The 17735-nt window shown below is 38.4% G+C and overlaps 2 protein-coding genes across 10 annotated transcripts in view; one reads left to right on the forward strand and one right to left on the reverse strand.

Moving 5' to 3' along the window:
* The window catches only part of LOC126917663 (glucose dehydrogenase [FAD, quinone]), a 199052-nt gene extending 186744 nt beyond the window's left edge, over positions 1 to 12308 (reverse strand). For 2 of the 9 annotated variants that reach the window (XM_050724811.1, XM_050724810.1), the window contains exons 1-2: positions 11920 to 12308; positions 3816 to 6071 (exon numbers count right to left, since the gene is read on the reverse strand). In XM_050724811.1, coding sequence (XP_050580768.1) covers positions 4021 to 5901 — 1881 coding nt within the window. In that variant the 5' untranslated portion in view covers positions 5902 to 6071; positions 11920 to 12308 and the 3' untranslated portion in view covers positions 3816 to 4020. Of the gene's footprint in view, positions 1 to 3803; positions 6072 to 11919 lie in introns of all 9 variants that reach the window. The other 7 variants (XM_050724809.1, XM_050724808.1, XM_050724807.1 and 4 more) reach the window with 4 other exon arrangements.
* The window catches only part of LOC126917676 (flotillin-2), an 87622-nt gene that overhangs the window by 1466 nt on the left and 68421 nt on the right, over positions 1 to 17735 (forward strand). The window lies entirely within an intron of this gene.

Below are 17735 nucleotides of genomic sequence, written 5' to 3' on the forward strand. Positions count from 1 at the left end.
CTATACATACAACAACCACCGCGTTAATAGTTTTCGAGATATTCACAAAAGACTATTGACCACCACCACTATAGTGAATTCAGCTTATAATTGTGCGTCCATGGCAGGCTAAGCATTAAGTATTGGCCGGATAAAATAACGTCTAACACAAATCTAATTCTTATTTTTTGTTTATAACTTATATAGATTTTGGGATAGGTGTGATTTTATCCAGTCTCCTCACGGCAGCAGGCAACCAATACTTCCGCATACGCTGTCACGGATGTACGATTATAGGCAGAATTCGCTAGTAGCAGTAGTAGTAGTGATAGCGACAGATTTTGGCAAATATCCTAGAATCCGTGGCCGAGCGACGATTATATGTACAGAGAAAAGTTATTTAAAATGTTGATTTCTACGATATATTAAAAAATCCTCGAAATCGGCAAGGATACTTAGGATAAAGCCTACTAAATGTTTTAGAGTTGTTGCAAAAAGTTTTCGAATTTTATTTTCATGTATTTCATCTTTTCAGAAATAAACGTAAAATAATCGAAATGATGATAAATAAAAAATGGTTATTATCTAATCGGTTGCCATTTTCACATGTAATTTTTCGCGCAAGTATTTTTATGGAAAGAGGAAGTATGACTCATCCTCCATATTCGTGTCATACACGCAAACCATTTGTTATCTTTTATAAGATTGATGAAGCGAAATTACTCTTCCCCACGGTGATATCGTACAATGTAGCTTTTACAATTACAATTCTAACTTTCAACGTTCGTGGCCTTGGTATTTCGACAAGAAAGCAAAATATCAATTAACTAATTACTATATCGTGCCCCTTCTTTGATACAATACGATCTTCGATCGAAACATGTTTCGTATAACAAACAGTTCATAATTAATTTAAGTGCTACACTTAGGTGTATCATTTTGTTATGATCCAATTAAGAACGAATATCATTAATGTATCGGGTCGAAGTTAGTTTCTTAATCCGCCAGCCGCGAGGAAAATCTAACGCAAATCCAATACATCGATGATATTTAATCGAGTAATATTATAACGGATATTTCTTGCAGCCGCGCATACGCGGTTGTGCACGGAGCTTTCATGTTTAAAAATCATTGAAATCGGAGGATAGATAGTTTTTGTGCAATTTCAGCAGAATTTCTATTTCTTCCTTCGTTGTTCAACGAGATGGAAATGCACATATCTACATCGATCCACGAGTCATAAAAATGTCGGTATTGCGTGGAAACGCAAATTGGCTTTTGTAGTAGGGAAAATAATCTTTTATATTTGAACGAATATTCGTATTCTATTGGCATTATAGTAGGCACTATATATATGTGTGTGTGTGTGTGTAGCATTAAATTAATGTAAGGATTGTACCAAGCAGATTGTTGTTAAGAATAACGTGCAATGTATTATCGTTTATTACTTTTGACATTACTTTCTGTTGAAGTGATTTTCACTTCTAGGAAAACATATTTCATTTGCAAGTTCCACTATGGCGATAGAAGATCAGTGTTTTCGATATCAAATTGCATTCCCAGTAATCGTCGGAATCTAACGGGTGTTTTTTACGCTCGGATGAACACTTGTTTATAAAATTAAGTACCAAGTTTTCGCATAGCCCTTGTTCTGGAAACTTCGTTCTTTCATCAAAATTCCGATGTCGTCGGGATTGCTCAGATAATTAAAACGGATAATAAAAAATACGAGCCCCTCGCAGCCAGTGATGGTTAGCGGTCCTTTTCGATCTAATAGGAAATCCTCGACGTGTGGCTTGAAAATGTTCGCTTGATCCTACGTGTTTGTGCCTACTTGATCGCGAAGTTTGGTTCACTTATTGGTCCACGTATCCACCCTTCGCTTTAACTCTAGGAATCCTACATCTGCGACCGATTATCGCTCCGCAGTATCGGTCGGATGGTTTCGTTTCGTGCATTCAATCGATCATTGAGACGGTTTGTAAGAAGGGCACAAGCAGCAGAGCAATGGCTATAAAGAAATTGTCATCGAGACCAGCTTTTACCGGGAGAACGCCGACATTCACAATGAAATCGTACCGAGAATTCGGACCGATGGTTACATCGGGGTGTACATTCGCTAAGAGTAGTTGATTTTCGTGAAGAATGTTCAGAGTCACCATTAGGCTGCCGATCATGTGTTCCTCCGGTGTAGAGTCAAAGTTCTCGAGATTTGTATATAACTGATTATATTTAATGGTTACGCGTAGTAATTCGAGATGGAAGTTATAAATTGTTCATTTTTTTATTACTATTCGTCGATCAAAGTTTACATTATTTGTTACATCGATACGGTATATGTGATACAATGTACATACAATTATCGAATGTAAGTAATATGTACTTATATTTACGTCAAAGGATAATTCAATTAACGAATTAATCGAACGATAGGTACAACTTTTGGTATTTTATTTTATAAATGTACGCTAAGACGAAGATTCGACCATTTCATTCGAATATATAGGTGAGGAATTTGTTATCACTCGCCTATTGATTAACACGTACTTCTCTTTGATAAATTTTAGTATCGAATAACTACCAAAAAAAAAATAAAAAATTATTAAAAATGGGCGCAGTATGATGCGTCGTGATGTTAATCTTCCGATTAATAGTATACGATTTCGATTATTATCTCGCTAATAAACTATAAGAATTCTTCTCTTTACATAAAATAACGAATGTTCGTGTCGAAGAAAAAAGTTTAATCTTTTGTACGGTACTCAGGATTTAAATATGTATTATGTTTGCGACATTCGTTGTTCATAGTTGCAGATTAGTTCTTAAAATATTCTGGCTTGAAAGCTTAATTACACACAGATTTGTTGCGGGGAAGTTAGGTAATAAGATATGGCACGTGCACGAAGAAAAAAAGAACCTGAGAGAAAGAGAGCTCGCTTATTAAACAAAAATTGTATGGTTATTCTCGAGGACGGGTAAGTAGGAAAAAGAATTCGAAAGGAGGTAAACTTGTGTCTATATATTCAAAAGTTGCTATTTTCAATCAAATAGTGCGATAGTTATGAAATTTGCCATTCCATGTTGCCATGGAATTTTTCATTCGTAAAGGATTCCTTGTTCGTTTAAATCAAAAGAAACAAATATTTTTCTTAAAGTACATAACGCGATGTGTTATATAACATAGTTATGTCTCGCGTAAAATATCCTTTATTTTCTTGAGATACAGGATTGGTGTTTCTTCGTGCAATTTAATCGAATTTTCTGTTATTATAATTTACTTTATTTAAAGTTGCATCGACTATCACCATTTTTTTCTGTTACACAATTTTTTAATCCGTAGTTTCGTATCTTTTCTCCTCGTCCGTATTCCACGATCGTATTTCGATCCCTGCAATTCAGTTTACCTCCGATGATAACAACCGTATAACGAGACAAGTATTACGTGAAATTCATGTAATTATCCGGAGATGCGGATACGAGCAATCTGCCCACCTGTGCGCAATGCGTTTACATCATAAGCTTTTTGATCGATGATAAAATATTAATATTAATTCGTAATTTCTGCTTGTGGACCACGATCTGATTCTATACGTAAGAAGGTTCCCTATTTCGCTTTTTTCGATGATCGTTTCATACTTTGTAATTAAATTTTGTAAAATTATAAACCCTACAGTTGATCCAACCATACGATGAAGTTATTTCATTTTCGATGCAATTTGATTCGTTCGCTGTATCAGATCGTTTTGTAACAACCTTTCACTTAACGATAATTCTACGGCTAATTTAACAAAATTTCATCTTTATGTACATATAATCAAGCATACACACACACACACACACACACACACACACACACACATACACCCACGAACACACAAAAGATAGATGTATCACAAGAGACAGATATTTTTGCAAGTAATGCGTTACACGAGTACAAATTTATCAACAACAAAACGTAACTAAAGTACCAACAGATATATGTATCTAGTAAAGATCAACAACTTTTTGCCAACTTTTACTCGATCCGCGAATATGAAATCGCTAGCTTCTTCTCGCAGTTTCTACCGTCAGCCAATCGTTCTTTACGAGATCGGCTCCCTTCTCTCCGATCATAATTACCGGCGCGTTCGTGTTTCCGCTACAAATGGTAGGCATGATCGACGCGTCGATCACTCTCAACCCATCGATCCCGTGTACCTTCAGCCTAAAATCGACGACGGCGGTGGGATCAGTGGAAGGGCCCATCTTCGTTGTTCCGACCGGATGATAAATGGTCATCGAAATATGTCGAATGTGACACTCCCAGTACGCGTCCGAAGCAAATTTCAGGTGCTTGCACCCAGGCAGTTTGATTCTGTGAACTCTCGATCCAAACTGCTTAAAAACTTTCGCCTCGCTAAGTCTGATCGCGATTTTCGCACCTTCGACCAAAGTGGCGATGTCCATCGGATCGGAGAAATAATTAGCGTCGATCAGCGGGCTATGAAACGGATTGGAACTACGTAGCCTGACCGTGCCTCTCGATCTAGGCCTGAGCAGAAGAGGCATGATGGTCCATGCGTCCTTATTCGTTATAGGTCTGTACACGGTATCGTACACTTGGTCGGTTATTCCGAGAATCTTCTTAACTTGCACGCCGCCGTCTGAATTTATGGACGCCGGCGCCATGTGTAATTGAATGTCCGGATAATCGATGGACCGATTGGCGTATTTCGTGTTGACGAAGGCGTAGCCCTCGACGCCGCCTAGAGTGGTCATCGGACCTCTTCCGTTCGCCACGTAATGCATCGTTACCGGAGCCGCTTGTAACCGATCCTGAACAATAGCCACGGGTTTGTCTATCAGGAACGTCAAGCCACCCATGCCAACGTGATCCTGTAGATTGTCGCCCACTCGAAGGTCCTTGATCACCGGTATTCCAACGTGACGTAAATGTTCCTTCGGTCCTACACCGGATAGCATGAGAATCTGAGCGCTGTTTATCGCTCCGGCGGAGAGAATCACTTCCTTTCTCGCTCGGACCATTTGTCTGCGACCATCCCTGACAAACTCGACGCCTGTTGCTTTCATGGTGACAGGGTTGATCAGAACTCTGGTTACGTGAGAATTCATAGCGGTGTGAATGTTCCTACGCAGTCGAATTGGTCGCAGAAACGCCTTCGCCGTCGAGCATCTGCTACCTCGGCGAATCGTCCCTTGAGCTATCATAAATCCCGTTTGTTCTTCTCCGTTTATATCCCTGTTCTCGTATCCCATCTCCGTTCCTGCCTGAACGAACGCCACTACCAAAGGAGTCTTCCACGGAGACTCTTGCACCGTCAAGTACCCACCAGTCGAGTGATACGGACTCTTCTGCAAGTAGGGATTCCTGTTATCCTCGGATTTTTTGAAATAATACAACGCTTGGTCGTACCCCCAACCGGGATTGCCCATCGACTCCCAGTAATCGTAATCGTGTCTGTTTCCTCTGACGTATAACATGTAATTGAGCACGCTCGAACCACCTAGAACTTTGCCACGAGGCCAGTTACAGCGACCACCTTTCATAGCCAGACAGGCTCTCCCCGTCGGTTCTGTTTTATATTTCCAATCTAATTTCGTTAATTGAAGATAAGCCGCCAACGAAGGTACGTCGGTTACTTCGTTCTCATCCGGACCAGCCTCTAGTAGGAGAACGTTCCATTTTGCTATTTCTGATAGCCGATTAGCTACCACAGCCCCGGCTGATCCAGCTCCCACAACCACGAAATCGTATTCCGCGTAGAGAGGATATTTGTCGATAGGCCGACTCTCCGGGTCCAGTTGATCGTATCGATAGTAGGACAGACCCGCTATTAATAGGGGGATTAACCACAAACTCGTGCCCACCAGGCTCAAAGCACCTTTCAAGGCCGACGTGACCACGATCGCGCTGAATACCATTCTTTTCTACTAGATAGATTCTTAAATTTCACCGAATGATATCTCCGATTTCGAAGTGTTTTCGTTGGTTCGTATGTCATCATGAAAGAATGTCTGGTGGCCGTGTGCCGATTTTCTCGATACGATGTACTTTGGATGATACCCGGGGATTTACGTTCTTCATTGCTTCTCTGTAAACAAACGAACGACGAGCGTTAAACCTTAAAGCTGTGAATTTTTATGCATTTGTGGGACATTTCTTGGCGAAAGAATGCACGAATTGTATATAATATGGAAAATATCGAAAATATTGTATAAATATCTACGGTCTAGTAAATAAATATCGTTGGGATATGAATGCTGGTCTACTATTATGGCTGGTGACACTAGTGACAATTACTTTTTCATGAAACCGAATCTTAGATACAGATTCTAATTGCTAGTATATTTGTATTTGATTGCTCGAGATCGAGTCGTTAACGTTGTGCTATTGTAATTTTGTCAAGCATTTCAATTAGAAATTGGAATGGATTAGACGCTCGTAGAAATCGATAATCCGAAACTTTTAACAAATGGAGAATCTTTCGATTCACGGAGGACTGCGCGCGTACCGTTAAAACTTGCAAATCAAAAACAAGTTCACCATTCGTCTATCGTCTATTTCTCTAATTGTTTTACTAAGCTATATACGTATGCATGTAGATAGATGTTCTAGCGATTGTACACTAGGGCTCGTGCGTCAACTTCTATTCGACGATTACGCGATCAATCAAAACACGAATTAAGCACGATCGATCCCGCGTACAAAGCATCGATTTTCAAATCGGTAAACGAGAAATTATACGATCCCCCGTTCGATTTCTGCCTTTCAAATTCCGGACGTTTAAAGTTTTCTCATCGAGCAAGGGAAAGGAAAGGATCGTGGTAATCAGTGCGGGTAAATCGCGTTTCGGTACGACGTACTACGAATCCTGTTGGACGATGCGGAAGGAAGGGAGAAAATTGTAGGAAATAGAGCTGACCCTAATTAGCAGCACGTGGAACTCGACGCGATTTAACGGACAGCATGCGTCGCGGTTTATCGATTAATTCTCGCGTAAACCGGCCAACAAATTAATCAAGTTGTGTGTTTGCCGGTAGAATGGGTAAAATGGTGATCTCGTAACAGGGGAAGGTGAAAGTGTTCCATCCACGTAAACCTCTGTCGCGTTCGTTTTCGTCCACGGATTTCTGCCGATTGTGTTACGTGTCCTCTCTCTGCTTGAGTTTCTTACGCCTCGACTACCATCCACGCTCTCCGCTTACGCTAGAATCCTCCTCATCTGACTCGAGTATTCCTGATTCGGGTTATTTGAATATCCCGGCACCTTGCTTTTCTCTTTTTGTAGCCGCTGATACACGTGTTCATTCGGTGTCTTAAATCTAGAACGCGCACTTTCGTATTTTACGAGTAACGAAATTTCTTACTTTATTTGTAGGTTTGTAGCATTTTTCATCCTTAGACTGCGAATTTCTATGCATTTATAAGAGACTCGAGAGTGCATAGTTTCACAGAATGCACATAATACGAAAAAATATAATATATAGAATATGCACAGTTTAATACTTTCCATACCATTTGATAGACGAAACAATTTTCTATCCAAGTTCTACTCTTTCAATTATATTCCGGAAAATATGAATTTGCAGTCTATCGATCGTGGATCGTCAGTTGGAAATTGCGATAAAACGTTCGATTGACGATAATAGATGAAAGTTTCGAGAGTAGAACGATAGAAGTTGCTCTCGAAATAGATATAGAAAACGAGAAACGCGTAATCGAAGGAGCACTCTTGTAACAATTAACGAGCTTGGACTATTGCTGATGTAGCAAACAGCAGTGGAGAGAGTAAGTAGGAGGATCGATCACCGCTTTATTTAGGTTAATAGGTACTGGAATGAGTCTTTGTAGGTTTTCGCAGTAGATAAATGGTTGCTTGTAAGTTGTACGACCGGTTAAATCGTGGAAGATGATTTTCCATAGAAATATAAGTCTACATGGGTGACGCAAATTATTTTATTTTTAAATGGATAAAATTACTCGTAGAATTAGTCGACGAACGAGTAGCTAGATAAATTATATTATGTCCAATTAATACCGTAACTACCATATTTTCCCTATAGTCGTTGCTATAGACAAAATTGCTATAGATAAATTGATCGAGCGTAAATTATTCAAACGCAGAAATATCCACGAAAAAACCTGGCTGTATCATACGTCGATCTTACATTTGCTTCGGGAGAAAATGCATCTATTATCCTTAAAATGTTATTTCTATCGTTCGTGTCCGCCGAGTCACGAAAGAACCCGTGTTTTACATCGGCAAAAAAACATACGAGAAAGTTTTAAAACCACCTGCGTTCGTTATAGCGCGGAAAACGCAATATTCGTACGATTCTATCAAAGGGGTAAAGAATCGAAAAGGAAAGAGAAAAAAACAATTTTATCGAGTTGTTGCTCATGGAAATGGGTCTCGAGGATAGAGATCCTCGCAAACTGACCTGAAATAACGTTGTTTCCAATCGATGAACGAACGAACGAACGGCGAGAACGCAAGCTAGGAAAAATCATCGTGCAAGAAAATAACGCGGAAGTTGGCAACTTTTCTCTCTGAAAGACGCGTTCTCTATTCTCTCAGATTATCGCATTTAGATCGAACGTGTAACTCTCTTCGCGCTACGTAATGGGATATTTGTTCGTTGCTCGCGATACTTGGGAATAATTAAATTCATTTTTTATCTCAAGACGATCATAAATAACGTCATGAATAATGTCAAGTAACTTGTTTTCTCGAACGCGTTGTAGTTGAAATCTCATTTGCATACGAAAAGAGGAATTGCAATGTACAATGCTACTGGTAAGAGGAAAATAAAATAAGACAGACATATATACACACGTGTATATGTATATATGCACATGCAATAAGTACCTATTACAGAAATATTATACGACGTACTACTTTTGTCACATACAAAATATATTCGCTTATTTGGTTGAATCAATCAAGGTTTATCAACGTACTCGTCGTGTTTCGCTATAGCGTTAACGAAGTTTTAAAACTTTTTCTTCGACACGTTTATGAAAATTAGCGAATATACATTATTATATATCAGGGACATTAAACTCGACCAGTTACCATTATAATAGAGACGTTATTTCTGCCGACAAACGTGATTAGAAATTGACGTTTAACGACTACAAATCGACTACTCGTTTAACATTTTCAACGACGATACGTATCCTGTACACGACCCTGCTTTCTTGTTTCAGGTAAGAGTTTCGCCGACTGCTTGATCATCGAACGCCCAACCACGTGAGTTCAGCGTAAATTAGTTTTTCTTTGAGCGACGTAAAGGAGAGATCCGTCGAAACTTGGAACACGCGTTCACGTCTCTCATTGCGTGGATTATTTCGTTCGAGACGAGTGTAATGTTTCGCTGTTTCTTTTAAAAAAAAAGGGACATACTCGGTAATAACGATAACGATAGTAATAGTAATGATAAGTATGATGATATTAAAATTGTTTTCATTAGAGAGACATCACGAAACATTCTCGATTCAATGAGAAAATTTTACAGAATTATTGCGTAACCACTTGCGACTTTCTTTCTTTAAATGACTTTCAACGGCGAAAGAAAGTGTATAAGATAATCGAGCATGAGTAACGTCAATGTATGTAGTTTGTTTGAATTTCTTCCTTTTTTCTATTTCTTTTTTTTTTTTTATTTCTTCTATTTCTTCCTTTTTTGGAATTTCTTGATATCTTAAGCAGGAGTGTTAGATCTGTGAGATGTATTTAAAACAAGAATTTGAGCTGTGTGTCTTCGTGATGAGCACGAAAGAGTTACGTAAGCTGAGGTATTTAAAAAGGTGCACCAGGAAATTATATTGTATTTTCTATCTTTCTCGTTAATTTATATATTTATATATATTAAGTTTATTATTTTTTATATTAATTTATTCTATATTTTGTATTTTTTTTGGCGAAATATTTGAATAAAATGATTTATAGCGGTGCGGTGTAGTCTATTTTTTTGTCTTTTCTTCTTTTTCTAAACGCACTAACATTGATCTGTGGAAATCCGGTCGGATCTAATCTGGGTTTTGTATGAATTTTATCGCGTAGCATAAGACTGCGTAATATCGTAAAACCGGTCTTATGTTAGATGTTTACAGCGAAAAGACAGATGTAATACTCATCGTTTGTTTAGAAACTCACAAATGACGAAATAAGTTGTAACCTATTTTATTATTTTATTCCCTTCTCGCTAGTTTTAGTATCGAATCTTTTATAATTGATATTTTAGTTTTCGTAATCTTAAATTTCTCTTATTCTCTATTTTCTTTTCACTTTATCTTTTATTATCCACTAAATCGAATTTACTCGAATCGCATACTCTTATATCGTATTATATCGATATTTTCGATAATTTTGTTCGAGTTATTTGTTATTAAAATAAATTAAAATAATGGGAAACAGAATGAAATAGTAACGACTTTAGATAAACGGATCGTGTTTTGCAATAGGAAAGGACTCGCATATGAAAGATTCGCTCATGAAACGCAATTAGATACCACCACATGGCAATGCCAGTAGCGAATAACATAAAAATCTATAGATAATCTGAGCGTAAAGATCTATGTCACCGTTCCACAGCCTTGATCTGTGCTGCCTGCTATGAATATTACTCCGATTCTTGGCGTGCACGATATTTAATGAGACTATTATTGCGTGTAGTCGATTTTTAAATCAATCACACTCTTCGATTTTATTATAATCTGCAGATGTTCGCGCGGTTGTTTTTCAATACATTCAAAATGACAAGATTAACATTGTATTATTTTTCCATATTTTATACATCTTTCACTTGTCCCATGGAAATGAAAGATTGTTAACCAGAACGTTCGTTTTACAAATAAGAATCGCAAACTCTATTGCAAACGAACACTCGGAAAAAACCTGATTTCGCTTATGCTTAGTTGACGGGGAAATCGTCTGCTGGACAATTTGATGGTATCTTTTGTGTTTGTCAAAACTCGTAAAATCGGCTACTACTTCTTTCGTGGCCAGTGACAATCGGGTTGCTAGAAACGACAGAAATATTAAAGATTCGAAACTCTGTATATTTTCTGACGAATGAATATATATTACTCGTGTTAGACAAAATAGCGAAAATTTTACTATGCATAACCTATAGTTACACAAGTCTGTTATAATTCTGTCTAATAGTCTGTATCAACGTTACTTTGCTTTCTCGCGAAATATCTGAAATGTCGCTCCCGATTCGGATAATTTCCGTATCAATCTTTCGCACTATATTTCCAAATAGAACGGGAATAATCCTCGCGTCTCACCTTATATCGTTTCAACGTCGGTAGATTGATCGTAACCATCGATTCGAATCGAATCGAATACACCGATTCGTCTTGCAGTGATTCACAAAAGTATTCGAACGCTTACCACAGAAAATTTTTCTGGCCACATATATCATGTGCATCCTACGAAATATCCTTACGCATATATCTTTAAAATCTGGTTAGCGCTGTAACAAGACGCGACTATCGTGTTTAAAAAATGTATGCAGAAGTTGCAAGAGATTTATTGCGAATACACGCTTATTGTTAGTGAAAAATTAGTATACAGCATAAATGATAGTCTTAAACGTATAATTAGCGCTAAAAATGCTTTCACTAAATATCGCGCTTTATTACTATGGCAAATAATTGACTGTTCAAATATTTTGCACATGCTTCCAATGTAGCGATGGGACGGTCGTGTCTCGTTACAGTGCTAATGAAATTTCAAAATGTTTCGTATAATATATATCTACGTAAGAGGTTTCTATATTTCCTATACTTTGTAAAGTTCCTTCCACGACCCTGGATTATCTAACAGGCAGTCCTTAGAACTTTCTCCGGGAGAATTCTCCCGTGATGTCGGAGGAGCATGTGCCAATATATCTCCGAACAGAAACCGAACGCTTTTCCGAATCGCTTACCTTCGTCACGATGTTTACGAAGCTTCTCTCCCCATGAAGTCTGTCGGTTTTCCATTAAATCCTTCGAATCGACTTCCTCTTTATTTGGATCGTTTACATAGATGGTATCGATCGGTATCGCGGATCCGTAATTTCGAATCGCGAACCAAATGGAACGAAACTACTTTCTTCTCGGTGGAATTAGACGATGAACGCAGGAACGATCGCGAGGACGCGCGATTTTCGGCAGGATCGATCGATGCAGATGGTTCACCAGTTTTGAAACGATGGTAAAATGACGGGTAAGTATCTCGGGAAAACGATAGAGCACTGTGCCGATACTACGCTCCCTGATCGTTTTACTCTCACCGTCCTTATCCGTCTGACTAACCGATGCCTGGGATTTCTCGTCCTTCTCGAAGGCTCCCAACCGTACGTTTGGCAGTGAAAGTATTCTCTTCCTGTGGTTACCTACGCGCACCTATCTCCCCACCCCCTTAACAATGTGGTAACAGCTGGTGCTTACGCTAGGTTGCCATTACCTTCCGTACGCACGCTTTACGTTACATCCGTAAGAGTTCCTGCCGCTTCCTTTCGGACACGCGCCTTTCTTTCGGCCAATGTCTTCTACGTTTTGATTTTAGTACGATCTGTTGATCAAAGTTTCGAGAGAGTATCTCTTCCTGGGATACGCGTTCTATCTATGGAAATAGCTTAAATTTATTGGGGATAGCATCTACTCTTAAACTTAATACGTATTTAGTAATATTCCAATGTTTTTGATTTCTACCTTAAAGCTGTTTTTATTACATTTGCATTATTCCGCATGATGAAATAAGATTTATTCAATTACCGTGGGAGTGGTCAACTATTTTTTTTACATAATTATTGCGAGAATTAATACATTCGGATCGTATATTTACGAGAAAATTAATGTGTGTCGTGTTGTGAAACATCTGACATCGCTACGTGATTTCCATCACGACTAGAGTTTGCAATACTATCGGTGACGAGCTGCCTACGAATTTCGAGTAAGAGAAAGAAAGTTCTGTCGAACAACCCAGTTCGTCGTTCAAACACGTTTCCTCGTGTCAACCGATTTATCTTAAACGTCACTGTAACGACAAGCACTCGTGCGAATTACAAAGACCGGACTGCAAGAAGTAAACATTTTTCGTTCTGACTCGTTTAATACGTGGCCATTACGCGTTCTGATATTTCAAACATGTAAAACAAATTTCAACAGAAAAGAAGAAAGAAGAGTTCCCGAAAGCTTAATTCGTTTGTTTCCCCGGTGTTCTTTCCCTTCACCTAAACCTAAATCCTTGCTAAAAGTCGCGTAAGAACGACGACACAGCCGTTTCTAGGACACGTCGTTTGTACGCTTGTAGTCAAGTACAATTAAGAAATCGTTTCAATTATGGTACGAGTTTTCTTCTCGGAACCAGTACGCCGATAGATCATCCGAAAATGCGTCTAAAATTCGTTCGATCTCTGAGAACGATGTAAAGCTCCTGCTGAAACGAAGGACCGTCCGTTTTTCTGAGACGCGATGATCGCCCGGTGGAATGTAATTAACCGAAAAAGTTAAATCGCGCGTTGATAATCTGTTGTCGTGCGCGGGATCGGGTCAACGGTCTGGAAATATAGCAAAGTACAGAACGGCCGGCTGGTCGACGTCTACATCGTCCCTCGACTCGATCCTGTTTCCTAGCGTCGATTACATCCGGTTCTATTACATTCGTGCGGTAACTTCTTGGCACGCGTGTAATAACTCACACGCGTGATTACGTATCAAGCTCGATCGATATTCGACTCATTTTTTAAAATCGCGATACACGACAATTTTTCAGGCACATCGGCCACAGACAGGTTACGCAAAGTGCTTCTTATCGTAGACAGTTCGTAATTTGAAGCTATTCGTTAAAACGTTACGCAAATTAGCGCTAGAATAACAACGATTGCGCACCACCAATCTTATCAGTAAAGCGACAGGTAAAACGCCACGCATGAAACAAGAAAAATTTATTTCCATGCTGCCCGCACGAGACTGAAGTTATCAAGTATATTATCGTTTACAAGTTTGTCGACTCTTGTTTACTTCAAAATATAATTTACTTGCAAAGTTACAAATAGAAAGACTCGAAATGTTTTTATTCTTTATCACAGCTGTCATACAGTATTATAACACGATAAAACCTAGTCTTACAAAAGTTATTTCTTATTTTCGGCTCATTTAGTTGTCAAGTGGCAGAAACGTTAAAAAACATTCATCCAAATTGATAGAAAGTATCGTGATCGATTGTGACAATAATATTTAACACCAGTTAACATATTGACGAACCGTGTACTTAATTTTATCGTATTATCGATAAGATTTCAAATAAACAATTTATATTTCATGTAACGTATATTTGCTGGTCACGTAAGACAATGGTAGATAATGTTCTTCATTAATTAGTTAATTCGTATATGTTTGATACAAAGTGACCAAAATTCACGCACGCTTACGAGCGTCAGTGTATATGTAAAAGATATTTCTTTTACACTCGTCGTTTTAAAATAACTGCTCCAATATAAAGCGTCTAAAATAGCGATCGAAAGAGATGGTTCGGTGAACATCCCCTGTAACATGAAAATGGACACTGTACCGTTATCGGCGTCCTAAAATTCACAACCTTGACCATTATTACATGTACCTTACCTGGAATTTTAAATCAATTTTCGTTCCAATAGGTATCTCTGTACGTGCTTTTCCAACTTCCCTTCACCTAACTTTCACCGCCCTATGACCAATCGTATTCAAGATTATTTCGTGATTGGTCTACCCTCACTCGCGTAAGACTCAGTACTTGAATTATTTTTCGAAACGTGTGTCAGTCTTGCCGGATTCGATCGACCCACTGTTTTCCATTCGACGAGTTTGAATTTTCCAATAAACTTGTTGCCGTCGTTGGCTACTAAATATTTCTTAAATATTTGGTTTTCGTTAAAGTGTTACACGTGTATGTTATGTGTATTGTGAGTTGATTTTGTGCAGTTTAGGAAAAGAAACGAGAACAGATGGACTTGGGACTGTTTGTTAAAGAATCGATCAGACTGGCGTATTTTAAACGTTTTGTGGTTCGTTAAATTTTGATTACGCAGTTATTAGAAGGAAAAAAGGACTGCAATTTGTTAATTGGAAAATTTCGCTATGTTTAATAACCCCGATCATGTCGTTTACTGTACTTACCTCGTTTTTGAAAAAAAACTTGTATCACGTTTTTCATCGATTCTCTCGATTATAACATAAGTATTGGGTCATATATTTGCGAATATCGACGAATCGTATGGAAATCTCGAGCAAAGGTCTGTTGCATATTTTAACCAGAACAGCAAAATTTAATTAACAGCAAAGTATGATTCTGTAACCTCTGGCGATCATTTTTAGTAGACACAGAGTTTCGTCAGAGGAAGATGTAACGTTGAGCACAAGAAACACGTTAGCTGTTTGAAAGTTATGGAACAGCGTAACTTAAAAATCGCTTTTATTCGAGGTTTCCATTTAATTCGCGCGTGAAATTGGCAATGTGTCGTCAGGTGCGATAGAACTTGCACCGAACTAACTCGTTTCCGGTTGTAGTTGATATCGCCTCGATAACGTGGACGTTGCACCGTGTTACGGAGGCTCCGTAAAAACACGCGTTACTTTCTAATGGTACGCGAGTATTACGCGTAAGCGATCAATTATCAATTACTGCGTTACGCACGCGCGATTCCACTTTTCGTTTCCTTTTTTTTAAATCTGGCGTATTTCAAGCTTACTCGTGTTCGTAAGGAACAGACGAGAGATATCGCGAGCGAGCGAGCGAGCGGGGTTTACGATAGTAGCGAGTCGTAATCGACGAAAAGGAAATGGGAGAAATCATGATATTTTCTTTGGGCCTCTTTCCATAACACCTAGTAATTTATTAACGCATTTGGAATTAATTCATTCCTCTTTGACTCGCAAAAAGAAAGTTGTAATAGTAACGTTCGAGTCGTAAACACTATCTAATATTTCCATACACTAATATTTCCATCTGATAAATATTTATCCAAATTAATTATACATATTACTTCGCTTGCCACACTACTGTGTTAAAGTTAATTTATGAATGACCAGAAACGGTAAACAAGATTTCGAAAGAGCTTCCTGACGAAACAAAAAATTAGGTAATTCCTAGACAATTTAAATTCTTCAAGGTGAATATTCGATGCTATCTTTGGTAGTTCAACAGACATTTCTACCCAACGGGGCCACCATCGTCCTAATTACGCCATCGTCCGATGCCGCTTAAGAAAGTGGGAGTCTAAGAAAGCGTTCAGGAGACTCGTCGTGTCTAGCTTTAAGCGGCTTCGCTCCTGTCATAACTGCTTTCTTTTATTATAGTTATATCCCCTGTAAAATATCCCCGTACCTTGTACCGACGTGAATCGAAAATACGAATGAACTCACGCCCCGTTGCAAACGTAACACGACCGATCACGGCACGACTTTCACTGTCTTCACCTTTCTTCGCACGATGTACCTTAGAATTTGTAAAATTCGCGAGTTTTGCCCTGTATCCGTTTTTTTATCTCTATGGTCAAATGTCAAGGCCAAAGGATTTTAAACGGTTGAGGCGTTTTCTAAGCTATCGACGATGTTTCTTTCCGATATATACCACCGCTGCGTTAGAGCCAATCGACGAGATACCTCGCTCTCGTTCTTTTGTCCAATTACGAGTTTTAATCCTATTACGTTTCTTCGGCCATTTCTGATCGTCTTATCATTCTTGACAGTCTTATCGGTATATATATTTCCTAGATTGGATTCTATGCTAAATGTTCCCTTAGAATATTACAAATTCTTTTTGCTTGGTGAAATGGGAACAAGATTAAAATATGACGATTCGAAGATGTCAGCAGCTTTAAAATAACTAGATATTAGGTCGCGGCTACCAACCCTCTGTAATTATAATAAGTTTAATAGTTTAAAGCGAAATGCAAAAGCGACGTATCTCTTGATCGTGAACGTATCGATATTGATTTATGCTACGGATAAAATAATAATTATGAGATAAGATAAAATAATAATATCTATCGAATTCCAATGATTGTTCAACGAGTTCTATTGTTTCGTTAGATGACTATGAGTAAATAACGGTTGTCTGAAATCAATTACTAGAAATAAACGAAACTATGTACGAGCGTGTTTGACGCTATGGCTATGTATGTAAAATAACACGTACGTATAAAGACAATTGTCATAGTCTATACTGAAACACATAGGTATATATCACATTTTAAAAAACCTAATTCGTCTATTACGATGTACTTCGGTACGCCCTAACGGTGTCTATCGTTGCTTTCCATCTTCAACTTCTTTCGGAACGGTCTACTTGCAGTGAAACCTCGGTGAATCGAGATATACGGGATACAAAATCGTAAAACAGACGCGAACCGTCCGCGAATAAAGCAAGAAGAAACGATTTCACGATCATTGAGATAGGGAAATCTAACGTAGTTTGAATCGTATTGTTGCGCTACGAGTCTGCTATTATTACCGGATCTAAACGAGATTCGTTTAGATCGAGGATATATCAGTGTTTGCACACGCAAATTTAAGATGGCTCGGTGAAAGTAAGAAACTCCGGAACGTAAACGCAAAGTCGCATCGACTGAATTTTCCATAGCATGAAATCCTTTCCTTATTCGCAATGGATGTACAAAATGGATGTTCGAGGTACAAAATTGAATGTTATTAGGTATGCTTTTAGTAGAAATTTGTGAAGCTGATATTAAGTATAAACAAAAGAAAAATTGAGTATGGT

Source organism: Bombus affinis, chromosome 6 (genome assembly GCF_024516045.1).
Source record: "Bombus affinis isolate iyBomAffi1 chromosome 6, iyBomAffi1.2, whole genome shotgun sequence".
NCBI lineage: Eukaryota > Metazoa > Arthropoda > Insecta > Hymenoptera > Apidae > Bombus > Bombus affinis.